Source organism: Nymphaea colorata, chromosome 5 (assembly GCF_008831285.2).
Source record: "Nymphaea colorata isolate Beijing-Zhang1983 chromosome 5, ASM883128v2, whole genome shotgun sequence".
Taxonomy (NCBI): Eukaryota; Viridiplantae; Streptophyta; class Magnoliopsida; order Nymphaeales; family Nymphaeaceae; genus Nymphaea; species Nymphaea colorata.
Window position 1 is genome coordinate 5,868,558 of NC_045142.1, and position 21,270 is coordinate 5,889,827.

A 21,270-nucleotide genomic window follows, 5' to 3' on the forward strand; every position below is an offset into this window, starting at 1 on the left:
CTTATAAACTTACAAATCCTTCATAATTCCTTCTATTGAAAGTGATAGAATAATGAAAAAAATGTTGTAGAATTGAGATAAAGACTTGCTTGTGTACAAGTATTGTCATGTAATCAAACTCTACACGTACTTGTTTAGAAACGAGAAATTTTCACAAGCTGTTCTAAATAATTTTTTTTTTTTTTGCAGAAAAGAAAGAGAGGTAAGATTCAGAAGAAATAGCAAGCAACGCTCTCATGTTTTGATAGCGTACGTTGAGGTGGTGAAATCAGACACGAAATTACCTGAAATCTTTGAATTTGAGCGTGTGATCTCTCGTTAATCTTGTGACCAATGGACCTCCCAAAGTTGGCTTCTTGTCCAAGTTTGCTAACAAAGTCGCCAAGAAAGTGGTATTCAAGTATCAACAAAGTTGAAAAAAGCAGGAGAAATATCCAATTACCAGTATGGAGAGGAGGAAGAGCAGCCGAGAGTGACATCCTTCGTTGGTCGATTGAAGAGGGACGTGGTTGCTTGTGTCCAAAGTCGGGAGAGAGAGAGAGGGAGGGAGGACCCACAAGCAGGCCTGTCCGCGTCCTGACCTGGGCAAATGCCTCGAAGGAGCCAGCTTTAAAATCCCCTGCATATTTTGGGGGTGCTCTCTAAATTCCGGGGATACTTTCTCCGGAGAAGACGAGTAAAAGTAGGCTTAAAAGGAGCCTTGTTGTTCATCGACCCCCCAACTTTCTCTCCACCAGAAATCTCAAAATCATCAGCCCAACAATTCTCATACCCTCCTCTTTCAATCTACCTTCCCCTTCTGGATCTCCCTCTCTCTTTCTCTTCCTTTCTTTGATAGTAGCCCTTCAGATTTTGCCACAGAATTCTCCTTTATTTTTTGTTTGTTCTTTTCGGCCAAGGGGTTTTCCTCCATCATTGAAGCGATTGATTATCAAGGTATGCTGAGAATATGGCGCAAAACTTGCATCTTTTTCGTTTCAACTGGTTCTACTTCCGTTTTCACCAATACCCATTTGTTCTGGCCCTGAGATGTTTTGTGATTGGGTTGAGATTCACCAAGTGTATGTGTTTCCAACTCTCCCACAGGGCTTTCTGCAACGTGGGTTGTGGTCTGTGTTTAGTTTGGAAGCAACCTGTTTTTCTTTTTGGTGCTTTCTTTTCGATACACATCTGATCTAGGTAGAGATTAGCTGGGATGGGTCTAGGATTGACGTTGTTCTTGATCAGGTGTCATGAGGCTGACCAGAAGTTCATTTTATTGGGGAGGAAGCTGTTTTATTAACTCAGATATCCATCTGTTCTAGCCCTGTGATTTTTTGGGGAGATTTGATTGTGATTCGCCTTATTCGGGCTCAAACGTCATACAGGCTGTCCAAAATCTTGTACCGGTTGAACGTGTACCGTAGGACTTCAAGCTTTTGCCTCTTTTACGATATATCCTTTAGCTTTTGAGGATTTCTCTGACGAGTTCAGATTCACAATATTCATATCTGATAAGGCCTTCTGGGATCTAGGACATTGTTGGGATCTTAGATTGCCGAAATTTTCTGCCTCTCCTCAAATCCTATTAACTGCTGTTCTTTGGCTGATTTCTGTTTCTGTCTTTCTGCTTCCATCGGTGTCTTGCAGGGTTGGCCGTGCCTCGACTTGGAAGAAAATAGAAGATTGTATCGATTACTTCCCTTCGGTTTGGTGGGTGATACATATGCAGTATGGTTGCTGCAGTTATGAAGATGGTAACGCCTTGTTGGCGACCTTCCTCTGCCGACAGCGGACCACTTAGGAATGGAGGTGTAGCAGGAGCAAGCTCAGGCCGGGTTGAGGGGTTGCTTTGGTACAAAGATTATGGGCAGCATCTTCATGGAGATCTCTCAATGGCAGTTGTGCAAGCTAATAGCTTGTTGGAGGATCAGAGCCAAATTGAATCAGGATCTCTGTGTTCTTCCGATTCTGGTCCTATTGGGACGTTTGTTGGCGTATATGATGGACATGGAGGTCCTGAGACATCTTGTTTTATAAACGATAGTCTTTTCCATCATCTAAAACGTATGCTTCGTCCCTCTTTTTTTCTGTTTAATTGCATTCATGTGCAGTATGTTGTGTTTTAGATGTTGTAACGAGTGTCAGATGAGGACTTTTGTTCATCTCTTCTATTATTATGGTCTGCCAATCCTTTTGGTAATTAGCACGGAATCTTAGAAGCTTTACCATCCATTTGGTTCCTTTGTAAATCTCTGGTTCATTTTATTGCTTAGCTAAAGCCAGGAACAATTCGGTCCCCTTTTTTGCATGCTTCCTATTAGAAGGTCCAGTGTTATAGGTACCAAGTGAAATTTCATTCTTGTCCATGGAAGAGCCTAAGTACATCCCCATTGTTTAATTGCTAGACCTGTTACTTGGCCTTGTGCAGAAAAAAAAAAACAAGATACAAAAAACAAAAGAAGCATGCCTGATGTGATAATTTTTTATTTATGTCTGAATCTTGGATTTTAACGAGAGTGTCATGGGCTTGCTGTTCTTGTGCTTTATGTGGGATAAGAGCAGCGTCAGGAGCTTCTTTACGAATATCTGTTGAACTTTCGTTAATTTCATGTTCCTACTACCTAGTAAACTTTTTTTTCAACTTTATTTTGGAAATTCTTCTATGAGAATTAGAAGGTTCAGTTAGTTTAGAGCTGTCAAAAGTTTTGCTCGCTGCAGTTCGTGGATGTGCTTTATTGACTTTGCAAGTTTGCCTGTGCAGGGTTCGCATCAGAACAGAGGACGATGTCCGCAGAAGTTATACAAAAAGCATTCGCTGCTACAGAAGAGGGTTTTACTTCTTTAGTCACAAAGCAATGGGATTTGAAACCTCAAATTGCAGCAGTTGGGTCCTGCTGTTTGGTTGGTGTTATTTGTGCCGGCACACTATATGTGGCCAATGTTGGAGATTCGCGTGCTGTCTTAGCAAAATCAGTGAAGTATACAAAAGAGGTTTTTGCAGTTCAGTTATCCGCAGAGCATAATGCTGGGATTGAGTCTGTAAGGCAGGAATTACGTTCATTGCATCCTGATGACCCGCAAATTGTAGTATTAAAGCACAGAGTTTGGAGAGTGAAAGGCCTCATACAGGTGATTACTTGTTCCTTTTCCACTGGTGTTTTATTGTTAATGGTGTTCTCCATGAGAAAACAAAAGATGGTGCTAAACAATGTCAAGGTTGCTTCCTAAAAAAAAACTTTTTTACTATGTTTCTGCTTGGAAACTTTACTTCTTGTCATGCTTTTGGAAAGGCCTCATAATTGGCGCTCCCACAAATAACACTTACCATGATTTGCTTGGACAATTTTCTTGCGACAGATCGTGGACTTGATCAATACATGATTCGTTAATGTACTGTATCATGAGAATGATGACTGCCAACTCTATAGTGTGAAACTGTGAATTGCACAGAAAACTCGATTCACAGTCCACGCCTATCTACATTTGCCGACGTATTCAACTTGTGTTCAAGTATCCATCGTATTATAGATTGTTCCTTCTCAAATTGCTGAGGTCCCTGGTGTATGAGTGAAGTCTCCTCGAGGATAAATAATGAACTAAAATATGCTACCCAATTTTGTCCATTTGACTAGTTCTCTAGCCTTGGAAGTAAGAACAGCTGGGAACTGGACTTTTCAGCTGCAGAAACTGCTGCTACCAACTTCCATGATGGGATAAGATTTTGATTCATTTTGTACATAATTCCTTCTGTACTTGCTCTTTCATCTATTGGATGTTTAATGACACCTGTTACACCTAAGCTGTACATATATTATTCATTCAAGAAACAATATTGTGGACTCATACTGACATGGCTTTTCTTCATCCAGATCTCAAGGTCCATTGGAGATGTCTATTTAAAGAAAGCAGAATTCAACCGCGAGCCATTATATCCAAGATTTCGCTTACCACGACCCATGAAAAGGCCAATTCTAAGTGCTGAACCAGCAATAACAGTTCACAAGCTAGAACCAAGCGACAAGTTTATCATATTTGCATCTGATGGGCTCTGGGAGCACCTGAGCAATCAGGAGGCAGTTGATATTGTTCACAACAATCCACGCAATGTGAGAATTGTGATTTACATATAAGTATGTTCTTTCTAATATTACTGCTGTAAGTAATCTTGATCATATGGGTTATTTGATGCAGGGAATAGCCAGGAGACTTATTAAAGCTGCACTCCGAGAAGCAGCAAAGAAAAGAGAAATGAGGTATTCAGACCTTAAGAAAATTGATCGTGGAGTAAGGAGACATTTCCACGACGATATTACGGTTGCAGTCTTATTTCTTGATCATCTATCCGTCGATACTTCGAACCGCATACCCACATTTTCCATTAGAGGAGGTGCACCTGTACATGCCAGTACCCAGTCTTCACCATTCTAAAGCTTTCATCTTTTTGACAACTTGGATATATCTATATGTATTTTTGAGATTCTTTGGTGTAAACTAACCAGCTTAGGTACCACGTTCCACTGGGAACAGTAGACAAGTTTAGCTCATAGCTTCCCAATGAGAAAAGTTTGTATGTAAATTGCCTTACATTGAAATTTGAGAAATTTTACAGTTTGTAGCAAGACTTGCAGTTCGGTCGTGTCAGCAATAGCTGGGTTGGTTCTGCCTTTCTCCCTAACTTTGTTTCATTGGTCCTCTCATTTACTTGAGGAGCTCTTAGAATCATGTTAGCTTGGACAAGGCGATCGACCTGTGGATGCAAAGGACCGTAATCTCTGTCATTGCATTGTCAGAGACGTGCTGAACCACCTGCGCAGTGAACGAACGTTCAGTAAATATGAAGCCTTAGACAACTATTCATCTGCGTTCAACTATATGGGATAGATTTAACTTAAATTTCAAATTACAGGTCCTTGTAAGTCTGTTGTACGACACCCACAAAAAATCTGGTTTTGTGACAACTAAGTTTTGTGAAAACCTAGCTAAAGACTCAATTTTAAAAACTTGATTTGAAAATTTGTATTACAAAAGAAAAACTTCTTTTTGGTTGAAAAGTATAGGGTTTTTCCATATTTTTGCAAAACCCACTTTTGATGCTATTCAAACAGGCCTTAAATGGTGTTTTGAAGGTAACAAAACCTGGTTTTGGTCTGCATCTAAATGCCCCTTTTAATGCCATCTGGATTTGCATGTCTCAGTTTTCCTTCACCTGTCCATTAAAGCAAGCATGATTCAAATCTATTCCAAATTTCCAAGAACCCTTTTGGTAACTCGTTGAATAAATTATTTCAAGAAAGCGTGAGCATTGGTGGACTCAGTCTCAACATATGCACATGATTAAAGAAATCACGTTGAGCAGGAGCCAAAATTTATTAACCCTTTTGGAGTCGTGATTTATCTAAAACAAACATCGGGGCTTACAAACTATGGAAGTGTGGGGGCAACGGCGATATGGATTTTTAAAGCTACCGCACCGGTTTTGCTAATGTGGCAAGAGACGTGCCAAAAATACATGATTCCTCAAATCCAGAATCTCAAAGCAGATCTAAAATCCAATTTGCTGTTTTACGTGTCTATATATATATATATATATATATATATATATATATATATATATATATATTCATCGAAACGTTGAACGGAGAAATCATTCGATCTCTCACAGTATAGCGCATTAAATGGTGTGTTTGATGACATGTCCGATGCATTGCATCAGCGGCCATATTAGACAAACGTCCCAATGGCACAAGGATTTCACATTTCATATATATATATATATTGGTCGACGTCCATATCTATCTATGAACAAGCGGACGACGCAAGATTGGCTGCGAGCCTTCAACCGAATGGGTTGACATTTGGGGTTCAACCGAATGGGTTGATATTTGGGGTTAGCATTAGCCTGAATCGACTGGCTTGTCCTATATTGCTTCAATGATGGGACCATTTTCCATGCTCCCCAAATGCGACCGACTTTGTGGTGGAATAAGCTTTAATTGTCCTAAAGTGAGCTTTTCAGACTATTAGTTTTAAATATACACCAATGCAACCAAGGCACATTCTTCGAAAAACTCTTCACACCTCAGGCTGCATGCTGGAGTTAGGCTGTCTACTTCGAAACTTTTGACCTCCAACTTAAATTTCTTAAGCCAATCGTCCAGCCAAAATCCGCAGAGCTCTACAAAAGACAAATGTAAATGCGTGAGTTAAAACGACAGCTCAGAGATGTGGGCTCTACAAGCTCCTTGCAAGTCCAATCTGTGAGCTCTGTGGTGTTATTACTTCTCTAAGTCAAAAGAGTTTTCGAAGCACGCAGTACAGAGATGTGGTGAGCCCACGACTCTGCGATCATTGGAGAGGACAAATAAGCAACGAAGAAAAAGGAGCCAACAAAACTGAAATTCAAACAGGGGCATCCACAGGCATGATATATCACTGGATATGAGAATCCAGAAAAGAATTGGACTCTGAGGTGTTCGACAAAGATCTGAACCGAATTGATTAAACATGACCTTTCACATTAAGACGTACACGGTGTTTTTGTGTATCATACAAACCAAACCTCCGCCTTGTGTGAAATTTCATAATCCATACCATGACATGGGATAATCAATGGGCTTCCCATCAGACCCAACTACTAACTTCACACTTTTATGGCCAACGTCAAAATTAATTAACAGCAGTGCTACTCAATAAGTATTAAAATCCCGAGATTGGTTGTTCCATTCCGCCGCCAACTGCCTTTTCTCTATTGATAGAGATCAGCAATAAAGTTGGAGGCTACTCCTCCTATAAGTGGAAAGTTTTAGATGAAGTGTCTTTCGAGAGAACGAGAGGATCATTCCACTACCCGAAGCGAGGCCCAAATGCACCCCCATTCCCCCTGCCTTTGAGATCCCGAACTGCATCGACGTCAGTGATAGAACGGTGCACTTTCACCTTGGATGCCGCATCCTACCACCTTAAAACACAAAAGCATAGCACTCATACCTGCCTTATACAGACCCCTAACCCGGCCAACTACGCTATGCCCCTTAAGGCGTAGATGAAGTGTCATTAATTGTCGTTGTTTCATAAACTTTTGTCTGTTTGTATTCTTTATTCTTTCCCAGCAGTGCTTCATAACAAAAAAAAAAGGGTATTAACATCACAGTCAAATTGTAAGAGACAGTTTCTAGAAAACCCCTCTTCCCTTTCCTAACAAAGATTGCTTCCCCACATCTGTAATTGCCACCGGTTTCAAATACCATCACCTATTCAATGGTAAATTTTAACGGCATTCACTTCCTATTTCCTCTAAGATGTACCTTGTGATAACGCAACTAATACAGCAGAGCAACAAAGCATCGTCTTGGACGGAACAAAACCACAAAAGTCGGATTTCATTCTAAATTAGGAAAAGGTTGCCTTTCTTCACTACCAGATCCCATCTAAACCTTGGGGATGCTACAAAAGACGAGAATGTATGTATAGAAGTGGATGACAGCACAGTAGATCACACAGTCCACTTTCAAGAAGTAATAAACAATATAATTATCTACACAATCCTTGTCAATGTGGTAAATATGAAAGAAACCTTTTGCTGTTTGGTGTCATTGACATAGTTTCAACTTTCAAACACACAGAACCTGTTAGTTGCATCATTAGTCTAACAGCAGAGCTTAGCTCACTGGTCTAGCTGTGGGTCAGAAAATGCGGGGAAAGTCTCACAATTTACCATGCCACCTGCATGCTCCTAGCTGAGACCATGATCAACAAGCTAAGCAGCACTCAAAAACCAAAGCTCACGAGCAAACTTGGCAGCCAGTTACATTGTTGGTCTGCGGGCCTACCTTTCACAAGTTGCTCATTTACGGCTCATGCTAAATTCCATGCTGAGGAAGATCAGAAATGAGCTGCCTTCATCCCAAAAGAATCAGCACTTCCAATTTCACCTTGATGCTCAAGAAGAACTAGCACTTGAAATAACAAAGATAATTCATTTGTCGTTAGGCATGCTTTCAGAAAGATTACATGCACATTAACTTTACAGTTGCAAATTCATGTGCAATTCCATGAATATAATTCAAAATAACCAGGACCTGGAGGAAACCATCACCTTTTTTATTTACATTACCCAAAGATAATTCCTAAGAGGATCCAACGCTGCAGGAAGCTAGAGTGGGTAAACTAGATTCAAACTCCAATACAACACTGAGGATTAATAGAAATAGCCAAATTTTGCAAGCAATGTTGTCGGCGATGATAATTTCTCGACTACCGAACTCTAATCTTGCCAAATCACCATAGGGACAGGTAAATACAAAAGAAAATTGAGACCCAATCAAGCAACTGTAAGACTAAATCTAAAATCACTTTTTGACCATAAAAAGATTACATGTCAAAGTGCATCTATCTTAACACTTAACAGCATAGCCGTCAATCGGTTCATTTTAGTGTGGATCATCAGCACAACGCAAAATCTTACAAAAATTAAACGACTTGTTCATCCCACTGATCCTAGCATCTCAGTCTTGACTTGTCCATTTGCTTCTGATGTACCATCTGACGCAGGCTTTGCAAACCTAGATAGCAGATAAATAACGGTAAATGCAAGCAATGAAAGTTCTATTTAACTTCCAAAGACAATATTCAGTGACTAGGCTGGTTACATGAAGGTATGAGCTCCAAAATAACAAAAGAAGATAAAAGAATTTAAAAAAAATGAAGAAATTGGAGGCAGAACAGAACAGGAAACTGCCTGAAAATACAAGTAGGGTATACAGAACAGGAAACTGCCTGAAAATACAAGTAGGGTATATTACAACATGTTGAAAAATGCATGATAAAACATAATATGCTATACATCAGCATTGCCAAGAAAACTTCTATGAACAATTGCAAACCTGATGGCTCTGGCTTTTCTCTTATCTTCCTCTACAGCATCGACCTTGGTGACAGGTGCAAACCTGGCTAACCGAGCTTTCTTTTTTGCCTCCTCATCCACAGGGGTTTCTGCAGGAAGACCAAATCTGCAAACAAGCCAAAAATCTTGTCTTCAAGGCACATCTAACATTTTGCTAATGATCTAAAAGACAGAATACAGCATTTTGTGTTTTGTGACTTATTAGATCAAAGCGACCACAACATGCTAGCAAGAAACAAATATGGACCTTTCTGCTCTAGCCTTCTTCTTGTCCTCTTCTGACTTTGTTGTTTCTCCTGGTCCATGAAGAGATGACAAACCAAACCTGGCCAAAGAAAAGCATCGTGGATCTTGAATGGATGATTTAAGAAATAGAATCACAATCTGCAATAAAGTAACACAATATAGACTTAATGAAGTTTTCATCAAATTATAATAAGTGCCCTTATAAGCATGCAAACCAATGACAGTGAAGTGACTCGACTGTTTTCTTGAATATTTAAAATATAGACCAGTAAATAATAGTCTGAGCCACCCATGTCCAAACAACAATATGAGAAGGAACGAGCTACGCTCCAATATCAATTGCTTGGTTCAATCAAACAATAACAGCACCTTATTGTCAATCTGCAATAAATGAATTACCAAAAAGTGGCACTGCTTGCTCGTAATCATAGAGAAACGGTAATTTTATCTGTCAAATGCCAAAATTCATTATCCCAGACCAGGCTCCAGTAGCTCCATAAAAGTTGCTAACATGTGGATCCTATCGCCTTCTAAGCTTGTGATTTGTCTCCAGACATAAAAACAAAAGATCTATGCTTCCAAGATCAATGTTTGGTTGAATTGAACAACAACAGCACCATACTGCAAATCTGCAATAAATGAATTTACTAAAAAGTGGCACTGCTTGCTCTGACCCAGCTGACAGTGGTCCAAGAGGTCAAATTCCAAGATACGGAATCCATCGCTGTCTAAGCTTATTATTTACATCCACTGCTTCAAGCTATGTCAAACGGGTGCTGCAAATAGGCTGCAACACCCAAGTCAGTTCCAGATGCACTCTGGGTACAGCTGTTAATAATGTTAAATGATGTACACCAACATAACATATGTATATACATACATATAGTCTATTACTGGCGGTTGTGTGGTTTTCCTTTTGTAACTTTTTCTGCTTCCTTTTTTATTCTCTTCTACTTGTTTGTTGACTGTTAAAATAGCTGCTGGAGGTCCCAACAGCTAATCTACCATGAACTAGCTGTTGGGGTCTCAAACGGCAAGATATGTGGTACTCATCATCGCTTCTCCCCCTTCTCATTCTTATTCTTGTACAAAATATATCCTTGCATACAAACTTTGTTGTGGATGATCTCATGCTGTTTTTGCTAAGTGCTAACTACAATTAGTTTGTTTGTCTTGAACGTCTCAACTCTCAAGTGGTGTGTTGTCTTTCGTGAGAACATATTCTTTCTCCTTTGTAAGCTTATATATATGTATATATATATATATATATATATATATATGTGTGTGTGTGTGTGTGTGTGTGTGTGTGTGTGTGTGTGTATATACATATATATATATATACAGACATAATAAGAAGATAAAGCATTAACATGATATAAAAAATATACATGGTTCTACCGGTGTTAGTTCCCTCCACTTGAGATGACTCCATCATCGCCACCTTCAAGCCATCTGAGACAACTTGGCTTTATATGAATCTCTTGTCCATGATGATAACAAGTGATTTTCTTTTGCCTCATAATTTTTCCATGGAATGTGAAGGATCATACTATTTATAACATATAGCCCCAGATGAAGGACCGCAAACCATTGCCACATATGTCATTCTTGGGTTTTTAATACCAAGGTTTTTTTTTTGTCCTTTTCGGCAAAGTTGTTTTTTTGGGAAAAATCCCAGGAAAATTGCGGCAAACTTTAAAAACATGAAAAAAATCTAAACATTAGATAAAAATAAAATAAATGAGAACTAATAAGAAGACATAAATAAAACTAGATGCAAGTGACAAAAAAAATGTTTTAATGATGATAAAAATAATGAAAAATATTTTAGTTTGAGACTTTAAGTTTAAATTGAATCCATGATGATGTAAATATTAAAAAGGATAAAATGAAAAAAAATGGCAAAAAAAGTGATAATTTATTTTTTCACATTTTTTTCCAAATAACATGATTTTCTCCTTGTTTTAGTTTTTCTCCTTTTTTCAGTTAATATTGTGACATTTTCGAGAATATCATGATATCTGTGACACGGCAGTAAACACAGTATACATCTTCTTTGAGGTAGAAACACAATTTTCTTCATAGTTCATAACAAGTTTGGCCAAGGCTTCTTAGATAGTGCAAACAAGTTCTCTATGTAGAAGAGATCTCTTAACTCCTTAAATTTGGACCTAAGCCCATCCACAAATTTCTCTATTTGTCACACTGACAAAGAGAAAACTGGAACAATGCCATTCATCTCAAAATTGAGCAGAACTCTAAGATATTCCCATGTTGATCCATCTCCTTATAGCATACTCATAATATTCTAGAAGAAGACATTTATCATTTATAGGAAACATATATGGTGTGAGTTCCTTTGAGAAATGCAAGCTTCATGGGTTAATCTAGAATTTAGAAAAAATTCTGCTTAAAAATCAAGACATGATTTTGTGATGTATGGCTTTCTATCCACTTCTTTCCATAATTGTTAATCATTTTTTTCTTTTTCATTTCTAAGAAGCTCAATGGTTTTCCATTACTTTTGTAAGAAACAATTTTGGTTTCTTTTCAGTTCCACTAATAAAGCTCCAAAGTCCTCCTGTACCAACATGATGTTCAATAAATAGAGGCCCGGTATATTATGTAATTGTAAATGTGAGATTTGGGAAAGAAATGATGGCAAGATCCTTTCTTATATAATAGAAAAAGAGAAGAACGCACTTGAAGAGGTGAAAACTAATATATCATCAAACATCAAGCTTCAAACAATCTCTACGAACACAAACATTTGGTACTCCAAGATGAGCATAAACAGACCACTAGCAGATTTAACACTTTACCAAGGCATCACCAACAGCATTTCATGGGTTGGCATTGGTACCATGTACTGAAACAACCTTACACGAGGAATTCAAGCTCCAAAAGACACAGCGAACCAACCTTGTTGATGGGTAAAAAGTGGGTGAAGTACCTTCATCCACAATCATACACACAAAAGCATACAGGGCTCTTCACAAGTCGCAAAACAAAGAGATCACCATAAAAATTGGAGAAATATCAAAACTTTGATTAAATAGAACTCACAAGCCCCTTGAAGAACAAGAGGCAAATTTCCTTTTTTTAGACATGAAAGAAAGGAGAAAAAGTAGTTAGCTTCTGGCTAACAACAGGTAGGAAACTACCCATTGAGGAAAGCAATGGCCAGCTCAGCTGCAACTCAGCAGCCAAGAAAACATAGAAATAAATGTCATAGAAAAACAAGAACAAAAAATAACAGAATAATAGCTACAATATATAGAATGAATACTCTTATATGTTATTAAGTATAGATATGCATACTAAATGTATATATAAAGCTATTACTGAAATACATGTATATAAATCAATTCAAGAAGTTCTGCAAGCATTTAATATCGCCCCGTGATAAAAAAACTGAAATATGGAGACAGGAATACCTGTAAAACATAAATGATGCAGAATTTTGGATGTAAATATACCTTCTTCACAACAAAACCAAACATGAATTTTTAGGCATTGCTAGTAACAGACCAATGGTTAACTTAAATGCCGTAGACTAAAGTCATTAAATTCCTAAATGAAATTGAATACTAACTGTAGCACATATGGGATAAGACCACTAAGTTCATCACAGAATCTGAGTCAGCCGACAAATTCTGCAAAGCAGATGGAGACAGTGGGAGTACATGACCGAAATATTCATGTGGCAAACGACTGGTCATCTCACCCTTCACTGAGTTTCTTCAAGATTTGCAATCAATCCATCATGTATATGAGGTGGAACATGTGGAAAGGAGAGAACATGGGTGCAGAAAGTAAGTACCACCATGACAACCTAAACACTTGAATGCAAGGAGACCAACCCATAAGAAGAAATGTCCCCTGGAACTTATTTACTTCCATTATTTATTGGTGAGACCATTTGTTTGTGTATCCATGGATAGATCTATTTGGAGGAGGGGAAAAAGGAAAAGAAAAGGCTAACACAAATATAGCATGGAGGGCTGTACACTCAGCACCAGAAGCACATGCCTGCACACAAAATCATATGTTCAAGGTGTCATGATATTCACAAATACCAAGCTATATACAACGAATTTTCAATATAAGAAGAGTAAAAAAAATGACCAAACAACAAGTCCAAATAGTCAAAGACTGCAATATATAATACGCTTCAAACTAATAAGACTAAAGACAAGCCACGCTAGCCACTAAATGATGAAAATGCAATTCATGATAATCGTTTCAAATTTCAATGATCATTTGCATCAAGGCATGGCTCATCATCTTCATCTGCAGAACCAGGTTGCTGTTCTCTAATCCACCTTCTTTTTTTTTTATGTTTTATTTTCTCTGTCCTTGGGCTTTTGACTAGCACTTGGATCCCTTTTTCCTTGGACATCTGTTTGAGTTATCAATACCAAGCCATGCAAGGAAACCGTTATTCTTATAGACAACATCATTGTCATTTAGCCATTCATCACTTTCATCAGCCTCCCTTTAGTATAATGCGGTTAATGTTGGCTCCCTTTCCCTGTCCTTATACCTTTCCATCAATCTCTGATTATATTGCAGAGTGCACAGTCACTGCACACAATCATTGCCCAGAAATGTATTCCTGATTATATTACACAAGCAGACACATCACAAACACACGCATGGGTAAACACATAAAAGCTGACACAATAATACAGATATGCATAATACACTAAGGTAGTAGTCATAATAATTGAAAAAAAAAATCATTACCTGCTCAAAAGTATCCCAGTTATGCTCACAATAAAATAACTTACATGTAGGCCAAGGACTCAAACAACACATTCTGAGCACATCCCATTACAAAATAATAATAACAAGTTGATAATATCTGAAAAAAATACATAGCAATGCAAAGATTAAAATTACTAAAAACTAAAAATACCAAGCAAATACTCCTTTGTATTGTCATATACCAAAAGCTCCTGAAGCATTTAGATAATCCACCAATTGGTCCAAAATGGCACTTTGATCTTCAATGCATAGCACTTCGATGTTCAATGCATAGCACAGAACACTCAATGCACTTGTACAATCCATTTTTTATTTGAACATTAGGCTCTATGCCATCATGTTCATAATATATTGTTGGATTAAGATATAAATCTGCTGCATGCAAGAGCTGATTAACTTGAGTTCCATGCTTTTTTATCATTCATCTCTAAACTCGAGTACATGTTCCTTGGTCGTTATGCAAGTTCAGCTATTAAGCAACAAGAACCTCAATAAGCAAAACCATCGTAACAAACATACTAAGATCAAACGTATTCTTTATGATGTATTAAATACTAGAAGTACACCCTTACTTGATCTTTAACATGGTCCATCTTTTCATAAATATAGCATGTAACTTTTGACCAAGCAAAGGCAAAACACATCCAGAGTAATGCCATTACTTTGAGAGCATGCCTAATGCCCTCCCAAAACTTTACTTGGAAAAAGAAATCTTCTTACACCTCTTGCCAACATGATTATTAACTAACTTATTATTGTTTGACTCAACTGAAGGAAACACAAATTTTAAATCCTTTCTAAATGCATGAATGCATTCAAGGATCAAAAATCTAGATGCAAATTGAACCACTCCTGATCTGTCTACGTCCCTCTTCGCAAGAGATCTCATCTTAGTGTATATTTGATCATTTTTAACATGAATACAATCAACAGCATTCCATTCCTAAGATAGGTATCAAATCTTCCAATTCTACTATATCTTCCAATATCAAGTTCATACAGCTGAAACACGAAAAGTCCAATAGAAATGTTTCTTCACTTTCATCAACATTTTTCTTGTTTCCTTGTTATTAGAGGTAGCATTTGACACAACTTGCTATATGTTGCCTGGTCGACATCCTCCACAATATCAAGCAACAATATATAAAGTAAATTTACATATTTACTTTATTAGATACATAATACTATTTTCCAACATGTAGTATCTAATCAGAAGTTCACTAAAAAAAGAAATTAAGTGTTTTATCAGCAACATCAATCCATGCATCTAATATTCCCATATCTAAACCAATGCACCTTGTTTCTTCAAAAGGTTGTCAGTTATTGCTATCTCCTCCAACAAGAAGCCATTAAGCTCATAGTACTGAGGCACCTTCCCAGGGCCTAATGTCCCATTTCTATAGTCATCTATCAGAAGATAGACAAATTTACAGCATCTTAATTTACTTCAGCTCCACAGGATCACTCCTGGAAACAAGAACTTTTCTCTTGTCCTGTCTCCTTCAACAACAATAAGCCAAGCTCATGGCATACATATGCCCTCATTTCAGGGGCAAAATGTCTTATTGCCTCAAACTACCTTTTGGAAGCTAAGCAAACTTACAGCATTCAATGTGATCCCAGAAATAACCACCTGCCTATAGACACAGAAACTTCTCCCCTTTCTATCTTCTCAAAACCAATGTTGTCGCTAGCATATCGTATCATGTACCAGTCAGGCCGACCTATATGCCATATCGTAACACTAAATTATCAACAACACTAAATTAGTAAAAAATCTTGAAATTAGGAAAAATCAAGAAAATAGCCAAAAACTCATAACCATATATTTCATATAGAAAACTCGTCACACATAGAGAACATCAATAATTCATCATTCATAAACCATATATATCCACGACAAATTCAAAAAATGAAAAGTACGACTAAGAGATTCAAAATAACATATTAAAGCATCCATGATCCATCACAAGTTGAAAGAGCATCTATCACATGCAAGTTGAAAGCCCTTTTTTTCAAGCAAGAATCAAGGTCCGACCGTTCCCGCTAGCAAATCTTTAGCCAAATGGATGGTTTCTTCCTCAAATCAGCAATTTTTTGGAGAAAGCAGCAAAACAACCCCCTCTCACAGCCTATAGAGAAGTTTAGAGAGAGGGAGATAGGGTCTTAGTTTAAAAGAATGATGCAAAAGAGGCCTTGGACCCCTTCTTTAAATTTTAACCCTGTACCATAAGATATGGGTGTATCATGTGTATCATACGATACACCTCCTTGTATCGTACGATACACATGACATGGCACGATACACGGGTGTATCGTGTATTGAGCCCATATTGTCTAGGTTTTTTTCACCTAAACGAGTTGTATTGTACAATATGGATAACACTGCTCAAAACAATTTTGCATGCCGGTTTTTTTTGTCCTCTTATGCTCTTCCTCAACATTGGTCAACTCCATAAGTATGCCTTGGTCAATTGATCAAATCAAACCATTCACATCTTAACATGCACTTTATTGGGATTCGATTGACCATATCAAACATCACCACCACCAAGATACCCACCTTATGCTTCAACTTAGATGCATCCAAGGAAAGCATATACATGTATGATTGTGTCCCTATACCCTCTTTGAAAATGCTTCACATTGGCATCTGCATCAGCAGATTCAGCACATAAAGCCACACCCATGTGACATGTTGTGAACTTATCAAGACGTAGCATGCTTACATATAGTCAGACCAATATTGCTATCTTAAGCGTAAACTAGTGCCTTGGACAGTGAATCCAACATTAAACTATATAAAGTCACCAAACCATCCTCAAATAGCTTCAAAATTCACTACTTTGAAGTGTAACATCGTTTCATCAAAGTTGTTGCAAGCAGTGCCGATCACTCACTTTCCTTTCACATAGCTTTAGAACCAAAACAAGTTTATTAACATGTAGAATATGCAATGTTAGAGCCAAAACAAGTTCGTTAACATGTAGAACTATGCATCAACATTAGTATTAGACTTTCACTTTGGACAATTCTTTACCTAGAGGTTACTCAAGAAGACGTTGATGACTTGATGCACTTAGATTGGGATAAAGGTTGAACTGCTCTTTCAAGAAGAGGATACAAGCTCAATCAAATAAAGTAAGATGGTTTTTCAGTAGAACACTATCAAGGGAAGGCACAGCACCAAGCAAAGGCAACTATCTATGTCAAGAAACAAACCAGCTACTCCTGCACAACAAACCAAAGTCCCATATTTTCAACCTATCGCAACAGCAGCATCTTATAGACTTATATACTATTCCCAGAGCATAATTTGCTACAAATGTAACCCTGCATATCAGCAAGTCACAATAAAAGCAAAACTTCCAAAATTAAAGCTTTTTACCGCCCCTTAGTTTTTCCAAAGTCGATGCCTGCATCTCACCATTTTTTCTTTAAAACCTCTTGCCATTAGACAAATCCTTCTCAATAAAAGTACACCCACCTAACCAGTCAATATGAAACAAATTGCTTGGTATGCGTTCAATTTGATACTTAGTCATACATTGAAGAAGTCATTGTTCTTTCTCGATAAACATCAAAAGCTACCATTTGTCAAAGCATGACCACTATAAGAAACCTAATTGCTGGCGCAAAAGGTTTCATAACACTCAAGTACTAACTCTAATAATGCAATGTAAAAGATCCTTTTATCCGCAAACCATGCCTTCCACATGCTATCTTACCTCTCAAACCTACTAAAATAAGTTTAAAACTTTAAATGGGTCAGTTAACAGAAATAAGCTAAAAATAAAATAGTAAGTACACAAGTTACCATTTGTTTGCTTGAGTTTAAGACACAAGAAGATGTTCTGGCTCTTAACTAAAGAAAACCAGTGCCCACAAAGTAAACCTATATAGCGCTTGACTTTGCATCACATCTTCACAAAGTAAACCAATATAGTACTTGACTTGCATCACAATCGTTGCATAATTTAATCAATTACATGCATTGGATGAATGATTATTACTTGGACCTCCATTCACATTAGTTTGCATAAAAAATTTTGATGAGGCAACCGTTTTAGTAGCATGTCAATCAGGAAATAATTAATCATAAAAATTTTGGCATGGCCCCATTCTGGAAAAGGAACTGCATCCGTTCAATCATAACCGCCGCGGGAGGAATTTCCATTGTAGTTGAAAACAATTGAACGAGTGCAACAAAGAGGAACGAAAGAACAATGTCGCCGAATTTTTAAATTTTCTTGACCAAAGAACTATTGGCCTCGTCCAGAAAAATGAAGACTGCACAAAAGTGTCAGATGAACATACCCATCGACAACAAACAAAACTAGCACGTCTCAAAAAATATGAAAATTCAAGTAGCAGCCCTAATTTCAAGTTCACCGGGTAAACATTAAAGAAGAAAGCAAACGACCCAAAGCCACAGAGGGAGAGAGAGTACCTCTGGGATCGAGAGCTCCGCTTCTCTTCCTCTGACAGCTGCACTGGTAACCCAAACCGTTCAGCCCGGCGGAACTTCTTCTGGAGCTCTGGGTCAGTCGGAACGGTGGCAGCGGAAGAAGAAGAAGAAGAGCTCGGCGGGTTGCCGCTTAACTTCAACGAGGAAACCTTGCCTCCCTTGGCAGAGCCGTCCATCTCTAAAACCTTCCGCTCTTCCTCCTTTACCGCCGATTCCCCAGTAGGAGGCGGAAGGGTCGAAGAAGAATTCGCAGGCGGGTTTGGGACCGTCTCCTTCTGATCCTTCGGCTTCCCTTTTGTCTCGTCCATTCTCTCCCTCTCTCTCTCTCTGAGTGAGATTTTGAAACCAATGCAGAAATGGCGGAAATGGGAAGGAAAAGGATGGGCGATTGAGGTTGAGGGTTTCCTGTGAAGAAGAAGAAAAAAAAAAAAGAACCTGGAGCTTTTCAGAAAGAGAAGAAACGAAAAAGTAGTCCCATTTTTCGGTGAATAAAAATGTCAAAATTAATCATCGGATTTTCCATGAAAATTTTTTAGAAAACCATGTTTTTCATTAAATACGGCTTTAAGCCCAAAGAAAAGTGTCTTTTTTAATCTCAACAATTATTCAAATAAAAAGTGAATAAGTAAAATATTGTTAAAATTTATTTTAAGATAATTTCAAAATAAATTACTGAATATCATTGCCTTAAGGGGATGCTCGGTGATGTGCGAGAGTCGAACTTGGTTACCTTTGCTCATGGGGGGTTCAATACTGCATCAAGAACTAAACATAAAGATAGCGCACTTCTAATTCAATGTGGTACGCTAATTTATAGGGTTTAGGGAAATAAATGTGTATGAAATCAAACTGACATATCATTGCTTTTAGGGGATCTTTGAAGGTTTAATAAGATGCAAGTGACAAAAAAATACAAATAAAAGCTCTGACTAAATATAAAGTGAAAATCATTTACATTTTAATTCCATGTTTGTTACAAAATATTTCATTTTATACCTACAAAATCTCCCAATAAGATATTAAACTCTCTCTCAAAGCCAAACAAGCATACTCTTTGTATTTCTAACCGAAAGTGTGCATGAAGAGCGAGAGAATGCACTTCGTGGGGATCAAACATGATCATTAAGGTGGTAAAGAAAAGGACTACAAAGATCTGCTAGCACGTAAATTTTTTTAGTTGGTTATAAATATGGGCCAGGACACAAAAGAAAATATCATAGACGCCTACTTTTTCTTTTTTTTTGTCAGATATGCTAACATGTTGAAAACATATTTCTCCGTTATTGAAAGACAAAAAGTTATCCATCGGAGACATCCAATAAAATTGGAATGATAGAGAAAGACAAAGTTATCTCGTGCCCGAAACCCAGGGTAGAGCCAGAATTTTTTTTCCATTGGGCGCTACATAGATAATTAATACATTTTCAATTAGCCTTATAGCGACCCGAGACTCCTGGGGTTGCCAGACCGAAATTCATTGAAAGCTAATATGTAAATTCAAAGTTTCAGGTTGAGTTCTGTAAAACATATGTCCCATAGAGCCTCCACCTATCTATGCCCCTGCCCGGCTAAAGGGGCTATCAACCGTTCGGAAATGAACTCATGTCAGGCAACACCTTTCCATTCAGTTTAATCATATCAATAAGTAGAGGACAAGAACAAAGATTTCCGGCGAGAAAGAAAGAGCTTAAAATAAAAACCGGTAGCCTTTGGAGGGCACGCTAAGAATCAATATATGATGTATAATTGTATAATTAGCTGCTGCTGATTCCGTGAAATACTTGCTTAAGAAGTTTCATTTAACTATCGAATAGCCAAAAAAGTCCTGCAGACATTTCAAAACCATTGTCATCAAACTCAATTTAAATCGGCTGATTCGAATCGAATCTGCCGCAAGCTGCATGAATTTAGTAGCTGCTTCAAAAATAATAATAATAACAGTTTAAAAGAATATTTTTCATTATTCTTTATACTTTTACACAATTTCCACAAAAAAAAACTGTTTAAAAAACTGTTTGCTCATTCAGTACAGATTCAGCTGAATCGACCGATTCACTGAACAGCAGCATCACCTATTCTGCTCATAAAAAGATTTGTACAAGATCGTCCACAGCTTCTTTTAAAACAAAAAAATGGAAATTATATGCTTCAAGACTTAAAAGGTCTCATAAATTGTTCAAAACATGTACGGGATAGTATTTGCCTTCATAAATGACCCAATGACGCTAAAAAAAAAATTCTAACCATAAAAAAAGCAACAAATGCCAGAAAGGCAAGAAATGAAATGAAATGTCTTAATGACAAACTAGAAACCAGACTGCCCATACAAGGCAAGAAATCACTTTTGAGAAAAAATGTTGTTACATCCTGGCCTAAGGACAGCATTAGGGCCTAGGGGTGGTACCAGTGCATCATTAGTTGAATGCTCCGGCTCACCCCATGTAACCCAATGACCTAACATCCACAAAAATTGAAATGGAGACACAAACTTCTTCAGCACCTCTGACTGACCAGCACTTTGAAACCATTTCAAGGCTCATTCACTTTGGTCCTTTGTAAGACATTTTTTCCCAACTCATTCAGCTTCCCCCATGATTCTCATATATCCCTGTCTCTTTTATAAGGCAGTTAAATAATTTGTTTATAGAAGGAGGTAAAAAAAAGGGCCCTTCTTAAAGTTCTTATGCAAGAAGTGAGTTGAGGCAGCCATGGTAGGGCATAGGCTTCAATGGTTAAGTGCAAGCTCCACAACCAAGTAACTGAAATATACAAATACACGCCAAAACATTGAAAGTTAATAAGTAAACGAGCAAAGCTCATGAATCTGCATAAGAAACACTACCTTGGTATATATATCAGAAGCAACACTTCACTAAGTTGATGCCATATATCTGCCACAAAT

General features: G+C 37.7%; 2 protein-coding genes across 2 annotated transcripts; one reads left to right on the forward strand and one right to left on the reverse strand.

The window, feature by feature from the left end:
- Window positions 1–614: 614 nt before the first annotated feature.
- On the forward strand, window positions 615–4,601 carry LOC116254563 (probable protein phosphatase 2C 46). The gene is made up of 5 exons (XM_031630027.2): window positions 615–936; window positions 1,630–2,046; window positions 2,744–3,111; window positions 3,852–4,088; window positions 4,174–4,601. Exons 2-5 carry the CDS (start codon window positions 1,713–1,715, stop codon window positions 4,408–4,410), a joined length of 1,176 nt encoding a protein of 391 aa, XP_031485887.1. The 5' UTR covers window positions 615–936; window positions 1,630–1,712; the 3' UTR covers window positions 4,411–4,601.
- A 3,718-nt stretch (window positions 4,602–8,319) lies between these two features.
- On the reverse strand, window positions 8,320–18,823 carry LOC116254599 (protein MODIFIER OF SNC1 11). Its single transcript, XM_031630084.2, has 4 exons — window positions 18,351–18,823; window positions 9,132–9,209; window positions 8,865–8,990; window positions 8,320–8,543 (listed from the first exon to the last, which is right to left on the reverse strand). The coding sequence occupies exons 1-4, from the start codon at window positions 18,674–18,676 to the stop codon at window positions 8,465–8,467; spliced, it is 609 nt and encodes a 202-aa protein (XP_031485944.1). The 5' UTR covers window positions 18,677–18,823; the 3' UTR covers window positions 8,320–8,464.
- Window positions 18,824–21,270: the final 2,447 nt, after the last annotated feature.